Source organism: Clinocottus analis, unplaced genomic scaffold (assembly GCF_023055335.1).
Source record: "Clinocottus analis isolate CAN_PGR_092001 unplaced genomic scaffold, fCliAna1.0.p SCAF_7, whole genome shotgun sequence".
In the NCBI taxonomy this organism is placed as follows: Eukaryota; Metazoa; Chordata; class Actinopteri; order Perciformes; family Cottidae; genus Clinocottus; species Clinocottus analis.
Window position 1 is genome coordinate 16,653,974 of NW_027176229.1, and position 19,118 is coordinate 16,673,091.

Sequence of the window (19,118 nt, forward strand, 5' to 3'; positions counted from 1 at the left end):
TTGAACTTCTTTCATTTTTAATTTCTTAATTGACTTTTCCTCCCAAATGTAATACTCTTAAAGTAAAGGAAATCCACCTTGGTGCTTTAGGGGAGATTACGAGGTGTTAAAGCTTTGAGTGCAATTGGAGCTGCCATATCAGTGAATCCAGCCTTGACTTTCGTAGGCCTGCCATGTTTTCTCAGCTGCAGGATAGGAGCCAGATAGTATCAGTTTAAGTGCTCATAGGGGTTCGATTCCATTTGCGTCCCTTTGAAAAGTCAGGTTATTGTGTTACTGCGGGGGTACATTCGGCTGCTGGGTGCAGGGAGGCGTGGCGGTATAGTGGTGAGCTTGCCAACCTTGTCCCATCTGGAGGGTAGAGCCTGGCCTGAACCCGGTTAGAGTGGCACATCAGAGGAATGACTGGAGCAAGGGAGGTGGATGCTGCGATCTAATCTTGTTATGATGCTCTTAGTCGGCCTTAGCACAAGGCTACTGTGTGTGTTTGTGTGCGTGCGTGTGTGCGAGCACGTGTGCGTACACCTATGTTTGTGTGTGTACGCGAGAGCAGGGAGTTTTGGCCACATTCTCGCCGTCTCACTGTCTCAGTCTTTCAGCGAGCCCTGTCATGCCGTCCATGTTGCAATATCATTGCCTTGGTTTCCTTCTCTCATGTTTCCTCTCTGTCTTCAGCACAACACGTTGCCCAGCGTTTCGCTGGCTCTCTCTCTCTCCATGTCTTGTGATATTTCAGCTCTACATTCTCATGCTCTGGGTACTGTGTCCTATTTCCTCTGCCTGTCTGTGTATGTCTCCTCATGCTTACGGCCGTCTGTTCTGTGTTGTTCACTCGTTGTTGTTCTGTCATTACATGCTCCAGATCGGTGGATTTGTGTTTTATGAGGATATGTGCACATGGGACTGACAGGTAAAGCGATGCTCTCCTAGCTCATGCAGGACCCTCTCTCATGTCCTCAGCTGCCCCCACTCACCTTCCCCTACTAGTGCCTTAATGCTCCTGTAGTCTCTCTTCCCCAGCTTCTGTAGTTTTGTTGACTGTATATTTCATGGCCTTTGCATGGCCTCGCCTTCCCACAGGGCCGGAGCGATCAGTGTGGGTCTCCTCTCACTCATCAGCGGCACCCTCGGTTTGTTGACCCACTTACACCCAGGACTCTGCAGCTTAGCTCAGGCTCGGCAAGGCTGAAAACTGGTCTCGGCACAGCTTTGCATGGCCCCGGTGCGATCTCGTCGACATAACTGATGTGTACGGAGCCCCGGCAGGAGAGTGGCACACTGTAGTGCTTGTTCTGGATTGGCATTATAACAAGACGTGACTTCAGCCAGTAGAAGCAGTTTGTGTGGGAAATCACGGCCTGGCAGAACTTAAAATGTACTTCAACTTCTGACTTAATAAGGCGTCAGCCACATTGTCAGTGTCAAAAGAGACTGGATCAGGTTTAAGGTTTAAGGCTGCTGAGGCAGCTGCTCACTAAGGATGGAGGAACGGGCGTGAGCAGCACCCACAGGCAGACGCATCCACATGATTGCATGGCTGCATGCTTCAAGGTGTGCTGTTTCTAAGCGTGTGGATGGGCAATCATGTGACACTGGGGGTTGAGGATGTGGTTGTTTCATTTGAAACCACCACCACAGCATGTGTTTTTGCTGATTAGTCGCTGCTCGCTGGTTGAGAGTGTTAATCAGCAAGATCAGCTGTCTGTGGCTGGAGTGGAGACCTGCATACGCTCAGCTCTCTGTGGGACTTTGCTCTGCAGCTTAACTTGACAGAATGACAGGCAGCCAGCTTCCCACCACACAATCCGTTTGTTTGGCTTTCATTTTTTCTAGTTACAGTAACATTATCAAAATTTTTGCTACAGATGTGTTATTGGAAGATGTTTTTGGAAACATACCGTTTATACATTTTGGCTGAGACTTACACAGTGCGTACAGTAGACGTACAATACTCTTGCCCTTGCTCTTTGTTCTAATCTCTTGCTCTGCTGCTTTGGCTCTCTTCCCCGCTATCTCTCTTTTTTTTAACAGCTCTCACACTCTGTTCTCTCTTTGTTCACGCTGTTATTCGTTGTTTGGTTTTGCTTGCTACAGAGGCTTGGAGGCAGACAATGGCCTTGTTATCTACACTGTGGCCCACTGACTGTGCAACAGTTGGTGTGAGTGGAGGCTACACAGAATACCCACAATTCAGCACACTTGCAGCAGGGCAGGCAGGCCACACCGAGTAAATTAAAACGCATCCAATCTTTTTTTTACGCTGATACAGCTTTAGGTATTATGAATGAATGATTGTGCTACAAAGAAGGTGCATGTGAAAAGAGAAATAACCAAGTACTTCCACTGCTGCTTGGCTTTCAAAGTGAATATATATATATATATATATATATATATATATATATATATATATATATATATATATATATATATTCTGTGGCATTTCTCTGGCCCTCCTTGCCTCCCTGCTTGTGCGTATTTTCCATAGGAATGCCGATTGTATTACTCTACCTGCTATACTCTAACTGACAAAAAAGTCCTTCAGCTCTTTCTTGTTTCTCTCTCTGTCTCTTTCTGTGCCTGTTATTTTGTTGCAGGACGCAGGCTGAGATGGCCCATACGTGCCGCGGCACAATCAACTTGGCCACGGCACACATCGACACAGAGGACGCCTGCAACATTGTCCTGAGCAGTGGAGGCCGCACGTACCACCTGAAGGCTAGCACAGAAGTGGAGCGACAGAGATGGGTCACAGCTCTGGAGTTGGCTAAAGCTAAAGCCATCCGCATGATGAACGATCAGTCTGGTAAGGGGCAACTGGAGAGAGCAGCTTCTAACATGGAAAATATAATATGACCGGAATGCTTGTTGTAGTCTAAGTGCAAGCTGTGAGAGTCCAACACTCCCTTGAGACTCAGTTGCACGGCATTCAGAATTTGACCTTCGTAAATAAAGGCAGGGCTGATACAATCTTGGGTAAACATACAAGAGTGCATACAAGTTAGTTCCAAGATCCAAGGTGAAAGGTGTGTTCAGCACTGGTCGAGCAGTCAGTCCAGCAGCTGTTTCCTCTCACGCCCTCCTTCTTTAATGTAATTCAGATTCCAGTAGGAGCCAGGAGAGGGCAGCGCCGTCTGCTCGGTCGAGTTGAAAAACAAACTGGAATATGCTAATGGTACTGTGGAAACTGGGCTTCCTTTCAGCCTGACAACAGATCACTCTGCTTTCCAAGGGAATGTATTCTTCTATGGTTGTATTAGGTGTTGCAGGCCAAAGGCTGTGGGAACAGCCTTTGGGGACCGTGTTTCTTCACTTCTAACCCCAGCATCATCACAAAGCCTCTCTGCCCCAGTCTTTTGCAGACTGGGTCTACAGAGACTGAGACTTGGATCTGTATTCCTCTGGCCTCAATTTGAAAGTCAGATCACTAAATATAGACGGTGGGAGAATGTGAGTTATTTTTTGCTCACCACTGCCAGTAAGCAAGGCAGTAATGTTTCTTGCTTTGTTTACTTCAGCTATGTGTTGAACAAACCTTGCACTTTACAAAAATAGCATTTTATCAGGCACAGAGTATACAGATATGAATACAATTTGTTTCCCCTTTTGGGCCCATTCAAGGTTGCAGTTTCAGAATGTAGTTGCTAATGCCTTTTTTCAAAAAAAGTAAAAATGTACTGTATCTGTTTGAAATGTAGTGAACAGCAGCTTTTTCTGATACAGTTTTGATATCAGACAACTTGCTCACAGACCAACAGTGATACAATAGAAACTGCAAACTGACGCTTTTCATTTCACCATTTTTAGCAAACTGAGATTCAACTGCAGGAAAACACTCAAAGACACCTGCTTCTGTGTATCTAAGATGCTGTCTCGAGTCCGTCTGATGCCATCTGTCACCAGGTTTACTGTCGCCTTCAAGGCACCTTGTGTATTTTAACACTGTCATTAAGAACCTCTTGAATACTTTGTCACACAACTTTAAATCTGTTGTAATTATTGCATCAGCGCTATAATTTCCTGCCATGCATGAGACGTTTATTTTTTAAAGCGGTTAACTGTATTTTGTTAAAGCTTTGACTTAGTAACTGCTTCAAAGCTTAGAGAAAGAATAGGTGTGTGTCTTTGTATTTGTTGAACATCTACTTTCACAGCTAATCTATCTGTGGGAGAAAGAGAATGTGAGAAAAGGGACACTGCGTGAGTCCGTCTACAGACAAATGTCTGTTATGCAAGTGAGAGGAATATTTCATACATCAGGGAATTACTATAATTTCGCAGTCAGACTGTTTCACAGCACCTCTTTCTGTACACAGTGTAAGGAAACATGGATCAGTGGCATTCATTAACCTGCCCTCCTTTCTGTCAGAGGAGTAAAGAGCTTCTGTGTCCTCAGAGTGTAAACTCAAGGCCCATCATGTGTGTAGATGATGCCCAAAGTTATAACTTGATAACCTTGATGTAGCTTGTTGTTGGTTTTTTTTACCATCTCTGGGTTTCATCTAAGCCCGAGAAGCATGTTGTTTTAGCTGAAATCTCAAATCGCTCTTTGTCTGGGTATGACTGACCTGAACCCTGAATCACTTACCTGAATTTCTCATTAGTACTGGTGTCACATCTGCAGTCTTTCCATTTAGAAGCCTTCTCTTGTAAATTGTCTGTCCTTTCATGAGTGTGCCTTGTTCTAATTAAGGTTTCGATTGCATTTCTAACAGTTTCCTGAAGCTAGTGCCTGCAGGTGGCAGTGTTTGCCTTCACTTCAACATCTCGTGCGTTTGCCTTCCATGTTCCTGCCACTGTTTGTGAAAGTGAGCTCACAGCCCGTTGAATCACTGGTTCCAGTGCTGGTTTAAATTTGCAACCTTGAAATTCAGTTCCTATATGAATTCAACGCGAGTGAAAATGTGCTTGGATGGTGATTTTCTTCTTTTTTTTATGGAAATTGTGAAGGTCTAGTGAAGATTGGAGCCAACATTGAGAAATTCATATAAATGCTGGAACGAGTCATCCAGTTAGTGGTTTCTCTGGATCAGTTCAGTTCAGACAGATGCAGCTGAGCTCGACAGTAACACCAGCAGCCACATATCTCTTATATAGAAGGGGCTTTCTTCCTGCACCTGACCCTGATGTGCCGAGCATGCAAGCTGATGTGTATCTTGAGTTCTCAAACAGTGTGTTGATCTGCTTCAGCATCCAGTAAGTCAATCTGACTGTCCTTCAGGGACATTTCACCTGAACTGACTCTGGTTATGTGAGTAAACCGGTAGTCACATGATTTCCGAGTCGTGGTTCAGTTACTTCAAATATTTACATTTATCCTCTTGCTTGTGCTTTTGTTCTCTGCCACTTTTCATGTATCTTTCTCTTCTCTAGTTTTATTTCACATCAAAGCTTTTTCCCTTAACTGTAAAAGGTAGAGCTCTATCCATAGTCATGAAACAGAATATTATTAGGACGGCTTTCTCAAACAAGCTTCCTTTGTCGTTTTCATCCCATCCCTCCTGGTCCTGACTGTATCGCTGTTTCCCCCCCTTCATTCGCTCCAGCACTAGCTCTTCCTCTTTCTTTCAGTCACCCTCTCTCCTTCGCTATCTGGTTTTCCCGCCCCCTCTCCCTCTTTCTCTCTCCTCCTCCCTCAGTAAGCCATTTACTCTCCTTTTCATCCAGTGGGTTTTTTTCTTATTCTGAATGGAATGACCTACTGCTTTCTCCAACTCTTCCCTTTTCACTCTTCTCTTTGCTTAAAACGTTGTCATTGTCCTGCAAAGTCTGGAGGGAAAAATAGAGACGGAATAAGGCACAGTTTTCCTCCTGTAAGTATCCGGCTTTCTTTTATTTGCGGGATGCTCAGGAATGTGGGTGTATGTTTGTGTGCAAAGATTGCACACAAACATGAACATGGTTTAAATGATTGGTTGCAGCTGTGTTTACACATTGGAGCTTATATAACATTATATTGGTAAATACTGGCTGAGGAGTAGTATGGATTATTCTCTCTGCGTCGGGTCGGGCACTCGGGTTAAGACTGTACATGTCAAAGATAATGATTTACCAATAAAGTCACAAATATATTCTGATGATGGATCAAAATAAATGAAGCTGAGATTCACACCTACTGTATTTAATCTAAATGGAGCAAAATGCATTTTTAACGTACTGCACTCTCTCACCTGCACTACTTTCTGAGCTCAGTAAAAGATGTTGTGAAATGACAGATGGCATGCTCATCATCAGTTAGTTCTGCTGCAGATCGGCTGAGTCTCGCTTGACTTTTCCTTGTTTGCGTTGGATGTAAAAGTGTGTGGTGGCAAAGGTTGATTTGCTCCCCAATGACAAGAGAGATGGAGACAAATAGACCGGAGTTAGTCTCTAGTTATAATGATCCTCTGGGTGCCTTTCTATCTCTTTTTTTCCCAGCCATATTCAACTTCTGTCTTCCTTTTCTGTTTCTTGACTCTGAATGTAACAGCCAAGTGTCCCTGTGAAGTCAAACCCTGGCTGTGTCTTAATGGATTTGAACCCTCGGAACTCACACTCCTTCCATGATCTGCACATTTCACCCACCATCGATCTTGGAGTTACATGCCACCCCGCTTCCCCCCACCTGCCTCCGATCTGACTTGCTCTTTGAAACCCCATCATATCTATGCGTTTGCTTTTCTTACAATGTATTCGACACATTAGCAAATAATCATGCTCATAGACTTTGTCCTGTTTCACTGGGCTTGCTGCCTGGCTGCTGGGCATTTTCTCTCCCAAATCTACATTTTGTCCTACTGTTTATTGAGACCACACAAGGCCTATGTATGTTAAGTGGACTCTAAGTCGTCCCACCAATAGGTGAGGGATGGCGCTTTAATCTCATTTTATCATGCAATGGCATTAAAACGGCTTTCTTTTTCACCGCATTCGTTCTTGCTGAGGTTTAATCGCAAATATCTCCCTGCCATTACTCTGCATACGTGGTTTGAGGGATAAAGCAGTTGCAGTCTTTGATTTAGACACTCATTATGGTTACAGGTGTAGTTTTCATCTATTGTGAGGTTACTGGAAAAATTCTTTAAACAGAGGCCACACGAGAATGGAAAACTATGATGTGTTTTCTTTGCCGCTTGTTATTAATACTGTGTGTGTGTGTGTGTGTGTGTGTGTGTGTGTGTGTGTGTGTGTGTGTGTGTGAGAGAGAGAGAAAGATAATTAGGTTTGAATATTGTGCTTGTATTGGCCTCTTGTCTTAGACATGGCTATCTTGGTATTAGACTATTAATATTGAATGGATATATAGATGATGCTAATCCTGACTCAAACTGTCTGTGAACAGCGTTTTTAAAGCATTGCATTGTTATAGGATCCACGCTGCTTTACTGGGATTATTGTGCCATCCTTTGTTGTACTGTGATTTTTGTCTGCTCTTTGGGGGCTGCATGCTGCATGAAACTTGAATTAATCATCAGGCTTACACTGTAGCCCAGACAGTTGACACCCACATTTTCTCCCTGTCGCTCGCTCTGTAGCTTTTCTGCTTAATCAGCAGTCAAGAGAGGTTGAGAAATTGCGAATATCAGATACAGACAGGTCATTAAATCTTAAATTAGTTAAATGTAGTGCAAAGCGGACAGCTATGAAAATAGAGGTTCAGTTTCCTCCTTTTTCATCCTCGGGGTGGCTTTCTGTGTTTTTTTTCTTCTTTTTTGCTGGTCAGGTTAAGCTCCTTATGCCAACTATAAGAATTTTCCAGTGGGCTTGATACTGTTTTTGTTGAAAAGCCAAAACAGTAAGAAGCTCATTCTATGTGAGCATGATTAGTTTAAACTATCTTTCTGGTATTTTTTATGCAATGGACAGTGAGTGATGATCTTTTTTTGTTTTAATGAAGGATCCCTTTTACCCAAACTCAGAGGAAAAAAGTTATGTGTTTGACTTGATAATGAATTGTAAGAACGATGGATAAGAAGTGACACTAGTGAGGACAGCTGATACTAAGCTGTTTGTTAAATCAGTTCACAAAATAATAATTGGTACATTATATCGTGATAAATATTGTAGTATTTTACATTTTTGACACTGAGAATTTTCCTTTGTCTATGTTTTTTTTTTTAAACCATTGCTGCAACTACAAAGGTGCACTCAGTAGAGGCAGCCAATGGCAGTATAACACCGGCAGTGAAAAAGGTTTTGAGAAAGTGTGAGTCACCGCAGCCACGAGAGATCCCTGAGCATGCAGCCATAACTGGGGTCCCAAAATATTTGCTGCAGCGGAAGGTGAAGTTGGCCGCATTCATGAAACACAGAGGTGCACACTCGGTCACGGACTCACAAAAGTGACACACACGACGAAACACATGACCTCTCCCCAGGGTGACGCCTGGCGGAGATAAGGAGGTTTGTAAGTGTTGTTCAACTGCAAGGCAAGTTTCAAATCTTTAAAGACACAGATATGTAACATGAAAAAGATTACACTGCAAATTAAGTTCATGGCATTCAAATTATTTTTTTTAAACCTCAGTGTTAAAACCAGACTCTACTAAAATTGACTGTTATTGTTTTGATATGTGACATTGAGCAAATGTTCAATACACTGCTCGTCTCTGCAGCTCTGGTCGGCTACCATGGACACATTTGGTTGTGTTTATTGCTAATAGTTAATATCTAAGTAGTATCTCTATTCACAACACCGTAAGGACTTTTATTCGTAGCACAAAGAGTTTATTTGTCGGCGATGACTAAGCGATGATTCGTTGCCTCAGCATGTTGAGAGTCAACTATAATTTTCCTCTGCATTGTGGAGCATTGACATGAATGTTGTAACTGTTTGTGATAGCTAAATCATCAAGCAGATGCATGCGGTCTCCACTATGAGTCAGTGCAGGCTGACGCAGGAAGCGATCCCTCTTAAGGTTTACATTTGTGGTTAATTAAAGATCTTCCACCTCCTCTAGACAAGCGGGTTGTTTTCACAACGAGAGGAGCGTCAGTCCATTAGATGGTCTTCTGTTGGCTCAATGACACATAATGCGGCCTTTTGGCATTGATCAATAGTATTCATATGGCAAATGCTGGAATGGACGCAGCATAATGTTTCAAAAGGTCTAGAACTCAGAATGTCATTTTCCTGTTAAAAGGACTTGCTTCCCACGATGAAACATTTTTCTTGGGAGGGTTGAACTGGTTTTAATGAGCTCTTGTGCATTCAGGCTGTGCAGTGTTTGGGTTCCTAGATCTTTATGCAGTAATTGGCTTAATGCAACTGTAACTCCTGCTCCTGAAATGCCCCGTTCACTTCTGTGTGTCTTTCAGATGCCTTTGTCTGTGTGCTCCAGTGAAACTACAGGGAAATGTGGGGCTGAGCTTCTGCTGAAATTTGGGATTGCAGAAGAATATCATTTGATATTTTGGAGCAACTTAGGTTTCTCTCTAGATTCCAGTGCATTTTTAAAAGTTGATTCCTCTCATGGAGATAATATTGTATAGACCGGAGTCACATATATTTAAAAGAGTGCTGTGTTTGTTGTAATGTTTCATCTTCTAAAAGGGAAATGCTGTTAATATAATTTAGATGCAATTTAAATCCCATTTATTTTACAGTATGCAAACTGTTGCTACCTGAAGGTACAGTCTAACTATAGATACTGTAGTGTGTGCTACAAATATATATCCAGTTCTATTAACTGACCATTCAGCACCACATGGGATTGAGATGTATTTATCTCAGCTTAATCCATAGATAACAACACTGTAATCACAACAATAATGTTCATACACAAAATATAGCCCAAAGTGCTTAACATCAGGAGTTATGACTAAAAAAAAAGATAAAAAGAAAATACAGACTATTCAAAAAGTTTCAAAATACACCCAAAAAACCCAGATACACATACAGAGCCTGCTGTATTCACCAGTCAGGGCTGTTACTGTATTCAAGAAAAGCAATGATGAAGGTCAAGTATGAAATTAATTGAGGTTTCATGCTTCGGCGCCGTCTTGAACATGCTCCGGGACATTTAGGGGAAGTTATTTATTTACTGTCCAACAATCTTTCCTTGTCAGCACTTCTCTCACCCCCGCTTACCTGTTTCTGCTGTTGTCAGGTATTTTACAGAATCGCTGCAACACGTAAGGAACAGCAGACTAGCATGTAGTACTGTAGCCGCTTTCAATCAAAGGAGGGAGTCTGTCTGCTGTTGGCCAAATTTTCACAGCTGATTCTGTACATTTCATCCATGTTGGTGCCCGTAGAAGAAGGAATTTGTTTTGCATCAGGCAACCGTGACAGCTCATGCTTTGCTTGAAGCCCTGGCCCAGAGGTATTATTAGCATTACTGATCACTTTAAGCTAATAACTAGATGTGTGATTCATAAGAAAATGTCTTCCTTTCCTACATTATAAACAAAATGATATACAAATCATTAAACTGGCTTCCATTGTTAAGTGTTGCAAGAGACCAAACTCTTGCAAACTGTATCAAACTGTACGTGTAAAACAAAAAGTTCAATCACACATTTTTATACATCTATTATTATAGCTTGTCATTTCACAGAAGTCTACAGTTAACTTGAGGATATATATATATATATATATATATATATATATATATATATATATATATATATATATATATATATTCACTCCCGTTCAAAAAGTTTTTTTTTCACTGACGATAATGTTAAATGAATCCGAAATACACTCTATGCATTGCTTATGTGGTAAATGACTATTGTTAATGTAATTGTCTTTTTTTTATTTAAATGTGTACATAGGTGTATAGAGGGTCAGATGAAGGTAACTGAAGTAAAATAAAGTAACTTAACATTTGTCTGGATGACCCCAAATATTTGAACGGTAGTGTGTGTATATATATACATATATATTATATGTATATATATATATATATATATATATATATATATATATATATATATATATATATATATATATATATATATATATATACATATATAACTCCTGTCTTGGTTCAGTGACACTGACCCGTCTGCAGGAGATCAGATTTAAAGTGGTCCATCAGCAGCTGGTGTTCAGCACTATGAAGAGATTCTGAGAAGATAACAGAGGAAGGACGTGTCAATCGTGTCAGGAGAGGAACTAGTCATTGGAAGGATGTTTTATTTGCCCTTTTGCCCTTGGTTTAGAAGCACCACTCTGAGTCAATATATTGAAATTTAATCTAAAATCTTTTCATCCTCTGTGTCTCATCATACATAATCTCCTTCTGGTATAATTTCAAAGTGACATAACCATTACTTAATACCATCGCTGCCATTTCCTGAAATAGTTAGCTTTTTCTGTCAGGCTACGAAAAGCAGCAATGCATTCTGGTCTTAGATGTGTTGATGACTGCTGGCTGCAGAGTTCTATCTCCTCGCTGCTTCACTCACTCTCTCTCTCCCTCCCTCCCTTCCTCCCTCCCGCCCTCCCTCTCTTTACCAGTCTGCACTGCACTGAGGGAAGCATGTGCAGGAGAATTGTAAATGTGCCGAGCTCTCTGAATGTGTGTATCCCGTGAGTTTCCGGAAGCAAGCGAAGCAATGCACGAGAGGAGATAGGAATTACACGAGGGAGCGCCTGCATCGCTCCCCTGTCTGTGCACTGTATGTACGCGTGTGAGTATGCATGTATGTGTGTGCACGCTGCAATGCTGAACAGGGAAAGTCGCTGCCTCTGCCCCCTTCTCGCTGGGATTATGTAGAGGCCAAGGGCAACGCTGCGTCTCGGGGAGCGTGGAGTGGGATCAGGCCTGCAGAGAGTGGGATGAAGGGCCGGGGCTGCTGGGAGGCGGGGACGGTCCGCTCCCTCTGCAACTCGGGCTGCCTCAGTAAAGTCAACCAGGGTCAGTACAGCTATGGCTAAACATTAGCAAGGAGCTGTCACACTCCTCTCCATCTGTCCCATGACAAAACGGTCCGCATCCTGCTATCTCCTCCTCATCATGTGTCTGAGAGTTAGCTGTCATTCCTCCATCCGTCTCGCTCGTTCTCTTTTCTCTGGCATCTGTCATCTGTCGGCATGGATGCTCACATCACTGCAGTCTCCCTCAACAATGCAGCGCCTCATGCTGTGAAAAGAGCAGTGTGTCCTCTCGTCTGCACTCCTCACTGCATGCAGTCCCCTTCTCCCTATCCCCTCTTTCTCCTGTGCTGCTCTCACTCAGACTCATTTCCTCCCTCTTCTTTGCGCTTGCTCCACCTGACATTTGCATATGGATCAGTCTGAGTCTGCCAGGCTTACGTGTTGTATTGGCAATGTGCATCTGTGTTTGCATACTGTGCGTATAGTTCATTGCACCATCTGAAAGTGTGAAATATGACTTGCTGTATTTCTCAGAGTCCCAAATTGCAAATGTGACAACAAGTAGAGTGGTGAGAGTCGTAAAGGACTACAGATTCATAGGATTTGTTTTGATTTAATTGAATATCTATAGAGGATATACATTTATACATACAGTATGTATAGGACAATATATACATACAGTATGTATGGACATTATATATACAATATATATATATATATTAATTTTTTTATGCACTTGCAGGAACAACGAAAAATGGGTTGACTCACATGTTCCCCTCACTGCCCATTTTATTCTGTCTCTTCACCTCCCCAGTTTGTCTGTTTGTCACTGAAATGAGTTTGGCATTCGTGGTATAAGCCATAATGAGATGTAATTAAGTTACACAAAGAAAATGACAACTCTGAACATTGATCAAATAGTCTGAAATCCTCCAAGGACTTTACACAGTAGTACCAGCTGGTCTCTTATAGCGTCACAACATAGTGTGATAGGTTAAAAGCGTTCATAATAGTATCCTGTATGTTTGTATGAAAGTGCTTTGATATTGTGTATAATAGTTTTATTTATACGGGCATTGCCTCCGAAGACATGTTTAAATCTGTAACATGGATACTGAAAATATACTGACATGAAACATGCTTGTTTGGATGAGTATTGTGTTATGATATGTGAATACATGTAACTAGTAATATTATAGATGAGTAGTTCTTGGCCACTTTCTTCTTGTCAAACGGCTTCAACATAAAACAAGTTGGGCTGACCCTGTTTTAAAACAATGAACCTTTTAAAATGATTCGAGATTGACTTCTTCATTGTACCCATGTCCATAAACAACTAGTTGTTGTAGCTATTCCTACAACGAAAAAATTTATATCTACACGAAACAAACTTGTGAGATTAACTGTGTGGATTTAAATCCGAGCCCTCTGTTTTTCACCAAGCGACAAAATCACCCTCCGTTGCGGTCGAAATAAAGACAGTTTTTGGTAGAACAGTTAAATGTAAATTAGTTGTGCAGAGTTCAGTAACAATTGCTAAGTGTTGGCATGGGGCCAGTAGGAACCACTTCAGCTCAGTAAAGTGCAGAGCGTCAGTTCCAACTGGGCCACTGCTTAAAAAAGTACCACATAAAACAGCCGGAATAATAAGACGCCGTACAATGTCGCGGCTTCCCATGATGGAGCACTCCGGGAGGCTCACACATGCCAAACAATTATATCTGGTTTACAGCCATGTCATTACCACTGTCAGGAAAGCAATGCTCCAGTTTTAGGCAGGAATTTGGGATTCATGAAAAATAGAAGAGGATAGCGACAGAAAGTAACTTTACGTAAAGATGAATGCTGACAAACCTGATTGCAGTTTTTGTGCTTCAAACATTTAATGACTTCTGTCTAATTACATTGAAGTGACCATGCAATAGTGAAAGTCCTCTAGTCATATATATATATATATATATATATATATATATATATATATATATATATATATATATATACTCCTTGTAAAATGACTAATAGACCTACAGACAAAATCTGCCTCTTGTACTGTATTGATCCCAGAAATTGTGATAAATACAGTTCAATATTTAATAATTTTGTACTTAGTTTACATTTTACTTGTATCCCTCCTTAGATGCAAATACTCTGAAAATAGTCTCTCTACACATCTTGCATACATTATTAAGAGTTGTCAGAGTGGCTCATTGTCTCACAGCGCTGGCACCGGGACAATTAGTATGATGGATCACAATCTAGCTGTGTTCCCGTGTTACTGACCCACATTATCAAGGCGTTCAAGAAGAGACAGTGACAGTCATCCAAAACTCGAGACTTCTTGAAACTTCTGACGGTTGATAGATTTGTATTGTCTCAATGTTAACATCATCCTAGTGCTGGGATGAATACATCCGCGTCGGATTATGCAATCTGAACATAGTATTCAACTATGATATGGAGAGAATCAATGTGAATACATTGCATGTCTATTTCAGAAAAAGGGCAACTGTAAATAATATTTAAAAAGTGGATTTGATTTCCAGAAGATGTTAACAAATATACCTTTTTTAAGTGAGCCTTTTTTGGGTGTTAGTGCATTACGTTGGTCTGCACGTGTAAGTTCAAGTACACAAGTACGAAGCGCAGAATCTGGCATCAAATTCCATGAATGTGTAAATGTACATGGCCTTTAAAGCTGAATCTGATTCTGATTCATGAGCAATTACTGTACCATTGCAAAACACACACTATGGTAGAGAGATGCACCTGATATACTGTATCTCTGTCAATGAGACGTGTCTTTCAAAACATGTAACATGTTCATCTCCATTTTATCATGTGTACCAGCCTGGCTCAGTTTCACATGAAGCAGGGCAGTGGCACAGCTCCTCCTCTCAGCCTCAGCAGCTGTTTGCATGCATGTAAATAAAGACTTGGTGTGTGAGCGTGCATTGAATTACTGTATGCTCACCTACATGCACACATGGGTTTTAATGAAACTCTTTGCCTTCCAATGATTAAGAATCTCTCGTACTGTAGTGTAAATCTGACAATGAAGAGATCCCTGCTGCTTCACATGATAAATACAGGCTTCAAATTTTGGTGGTGATTCATCATTTCCGGAGAAGAAAACTCTTTTCATTCCTGCAGTAATTCCCTTTGAAATCCTGTCAGTGACCAGACTCGTGTAGATGAGCTCAGTTAGTAGTCTTCGGTTGTGCAGTAGGATAATTAATGGCCTCAACCTTCAGACTGTAGGAGGTATGGAGTAAAGCAAGAGCTAGTTGCCTCTCACAGGTCTGATGCACCAGATGGAAATTCATAAAACCTACTCGGCACACCAGAATATAAATCTCCAGCTTAATGGTCAGCGGTCTGCTTGTTTTTCTTCTTGTATGATTTTCTTCTTGCACATTATGAAATGTTACTGAATTAAAACACAGTGCTGCGGTTTACTGTTAATCTTTCCCTTTGTTGTTTGCTGCTTGTTGAGCATGTTCGATTGGATCCACTGCCGGAGCTGTGCTGCAGAGCTCTTGGGACAGTGATGAGTTGCACTGCACAGTTTCTCATTTGCTTGTGGAGAGCTGAGCGCTGTGTTGCTGGGTTTAACCTGCTGTCTCCTTTGTTTGTCTCCTTGTGATGTGTCCCAGGGGATGTTTGGTGCCAGTTAGCAATTACTGGTGAGGATTGCACTGCCCTCCCCTGGGACGCATCTTCGCTCTTCATCTACCTCGTTGCCTCTTCTGTTTCTGATATACCTTCATATAGTATTCTCTTTCTCTTGCACACTCCATCATAACCGTCAGCTGCAAAAACACTCATCCCCGCCTTCCCACCCCCTCCCCACCTCACTTTGCTCTCACATTTTCTACAATAAAAAAAAAATCCCGCGGTACACCAACAACCAAAAAAGCTACAAAATGTCACGTTGTAGCATAATGCGGCATATATGGTTAGTAATTATTGCGCTACCTGATAGCACCATGAAGTTGAATCAACACCACTCTCATGAAGTTTAAATGTAAGGTTTATGAAGGTCGAAGTTACACAACTCAATCTTCTAGAAATTTTGATTGTATACCAATCATTTGCAATAAATTTAGTTGAGTTTTTGCTCACCACACTGAGGACAATGTGTTCATTAACATATCTGGCAAGTCACACAATGTTGATTTGAAAAATAGGAGAAGGCCACAGGGACTTTAAGGATGCATGTACATATGTACATTATTAACATTTTTACTTTTTTTTCTTCCAAATGCAGCTTTTGAATTAAAAAAAAACATTGGCAGAATTATAAATACCATATACACATAATTCGTAAGAGACAGAGTATGAGTCTTGCAGGGCAGTTGTATGAGACTATATTTATACTGTATGCATTGTCCTAAATCACCATTCATCCTAAAACCATGTAGCCTACGTACACTAACAAGGATCATGAGCTTTAGTAATTTAATATAATTTAATGGAGAATCTGAATTCTGATCATAGTTTAAAAAGGAACAAACATCATACAAATGTTGTTGCTGATGCCATGTTCATTTCCTTTACAGTCCAGTGCATAAAGTTGACTGTCAACTGTAAAAATGAACTGTAATAACCATAAGTAATAAAAGTAAGCTGTTTTATAAAAATAATAAATAATTCTTAATTTGTTCTGAAACTAGTTTACCATTTGGTTATGCCTCATATGTTGAAATATCATCTTTAATCCAGAGAGGCATGCCATTTGTCCCACGTACTCGGCTGCTTGAAGTGCATGTCTTTCTGCCACAGGGTGACGTCTTGTCAGCCGGAGGCCCGGCTCCACGGATCTGACAGCCGGCCCTCAGGGACGGGCAGAAAGACGAGGCTGACAGTGGGACGGAAGGAAGACTACTGCTCTCCCAATTACACTCGACCACATCTTATCATCCTTCTCCATCTCTGTCTCTCTCTCCCCTGCGCAATCACGCTAGACACACGGATAAGAAGGGAGTGAAGGGAGAAACAGTGACAACATGCACATGCAGAGGACGGATGGAAGACGGATGTGTGTTCATCAGATATTTGCTTCAATTATATCACCAACCTCTGAGCTGGGAACTGGGAACAGACGTGCTCCTGTGTCCTCTGAGGTGGTGGAAGGTGGGGGAAGGGGAGTAGTGGACCGCCCTTGAGACATGACTGGCGTGGTAATGCGCTCCTGCCCGGGTCTCGTGGTGTTGACGTCGCTACGGAGAGTCATCAATTCACATCTGTTGTTGGGAAGGAAGAGGTTGGAAATGTGAAGGGGCGAGCTATAAGCAGTGAGGGACAGCGATGCATAGACGGCATAGATGGAGTATTCATACGTTTATTGTTGAATGCAGTCTTTAATTTGTATTCCAGATCTGATTGATATACACTTGATAGAACGTGTTTAGCTTAAAAGGTTTTTTCATCTCCAGTGATGAAACGTGTCCAGGGGGTCCAGTCCGGCCCGCCAGGGTGTCCAATCCAATAGAAGAAGAAGAAAAAAGAGCGATTCAAACCTCTGATCCTCTGCTTATAAGACGGACATGCAAACAATTGATGTGAGCACTGATATTATTGTGTTGGAAGTCATTAAACATGGATCACGTCATGAAAGTGGCGTCACAAACGTGTCACAAAGCGAGGGAATCTGCAGAGGAGAGCCCAGGCAGGAAAACAGAGGGCTGATGTCTGAATTTATGGTCTTTATGTTTCTAGGTAATTGTTGAAAGACCTTAAAATAGAGTGTATCATCTAAAAACCTTCACCAATGATTTAAACATGGAGAAATATTGTCGTTAATTATGTGTTATTATGCGTTATTATGCTGTGATTTTACTGGTCCGGCCCACTCAAGATCAAAACGGGCAGCATTTGGCCCCTTCACTAAAACGAGTTTGACACCCCTGATTTAGATTGAAGAAAGCTTTGTGTCCTGGTTTCTCTTTGCCGCTGAAGGGTGTCCAAGCAGCAGTGCCTCATTCAATTCCTTAACAGTTTAATAGCAACGGTGGACAGGAGGAGAGACATCAGATGTTCTTGTCTTGTACCTATTTAGAGATTAAAGAAAGCAAAATGGTTATGTTTTTGTTTTGCACATCCTGCTGTGGGATAGAGAATTTAAATCCATAAAAAGTAGTACAAAATGTAATCCCACGCCAACTGATCAAAAGCTTTCAAAATGTGGTCGTGTATCAAATGTATATTTATATCAAGTTATATGAATACAAATCTTAAAGACAGATGGTAATTGGTTGAAATCTACTTTTTGTATTTCCAGAAGCAGCTTAAAGAGAATGATTATTTTCAACTTCTCATTATTTATCATTGTGTCAGTTGTTCTGTTATTTCTTATTACCTTGAGAAATTCTTATCACATTTTCAAATACGTTTGATGACTAATTTTGATCTTCGGGGGCATATTCCTAAATGTATCTGATTTGTTTGGAGGCTTATTGTTTCCTCGTGGGAGGAAGTTCAAACGTACATCAATCGGTTGTACGCTTCTCGAGTCACACTTTATCAATTCAAGGCTAATTTTATTATCCTGCCCGACTCTCTAACGTATACTCGCGTCTTTCATTGCCTCCTGCTTCCCAGTGCACTGCAGCTGCCCGTTTCATTCCCTCATCAGATTCAGCCTCTTCTTTGTCTGCTTTTCTCCGCAGGGATTTTATTTGAAATTCTTCGTCACTCTACTTGATTGTTAATGTCTGGCTGGCTCGGTAATGTGTTGATGGATTTCTGACCCGTGTTCGCTTTTCAGTTTATTGACGCTATCAGGGTGCTGGGTTGACCTTTGTCTGTCCGTTCTCGTGGCCAGACATTTGTGTCTCTCCGAAAGCCCTTTCAAGACGTTCACATATTGTCTCTGACATTTTAGCTCAGTGTGTGTATGCACTACTTCCTCCTGGCTGAACTTTGGTTACCTTTGGGTGGAAATGGATGCCAGGAAATGCAAACATGGTGAGAGATTGTTTTCTTCGCTTGTCTGTGTCCCCTTTGCTCACCCCGGTATATTGCGGTTACATGATGTCGTCCTCAGACTGCCAGGCCACCGGCATCCCCCAGGCGGAGATCCATGTTATTCTTACAGGGTGTTCTGTAAATTGGCTTGACAGGGGTGATGGTCTCTTCCACTGCGAGGTCACAGCCAGTTGCCTTGTTCCAATGAAAAAGTGTTGCTGGAGTGCTGCTTCTCACTAAGACTGTGCCAGAGTCTTCCATCAGCTACATAACAGACCTCAGCGTACTCTGTATGGTGACGTGTACAAGACAGCAGGACAGCATCGTTCTATGCGTTGGGGTCAGCAGG

The 19,118-nt window shown here is 41.7% G+C and overlaps 1 protein-coding gene across 4 annotated transcripts in view; it reads left to right on the plus strand.

Annotated features, from left to right (window-relative positions):
* osbp2b (oxysterol binding protein 2b) overlaps positions 1-19,118 on the plus strand; it is a 40,111-nt gene that overhangs the window by 3,343 nt on the left and 17,650 nt on the right. For 2 of the 4 annotated variants that reach the window (XM_068604637.1, XM_068604638.1), the window contains exon 2: positions 2,595-2,803. In XM_068604637.1, coding sequence (XP_068460738.1) covers positions 2,595-2,803 — 209 coding nt within the window. Of the gene's footprint in view, positions 1-862; positions 911-2,594; positions 2,804-11,760; positions 11,844-19,118 lie in introns of those variants that run through there. The other 2 variants (XM_068604636.1, XM_068604639.1) reach the window with 2 other exon arrangements.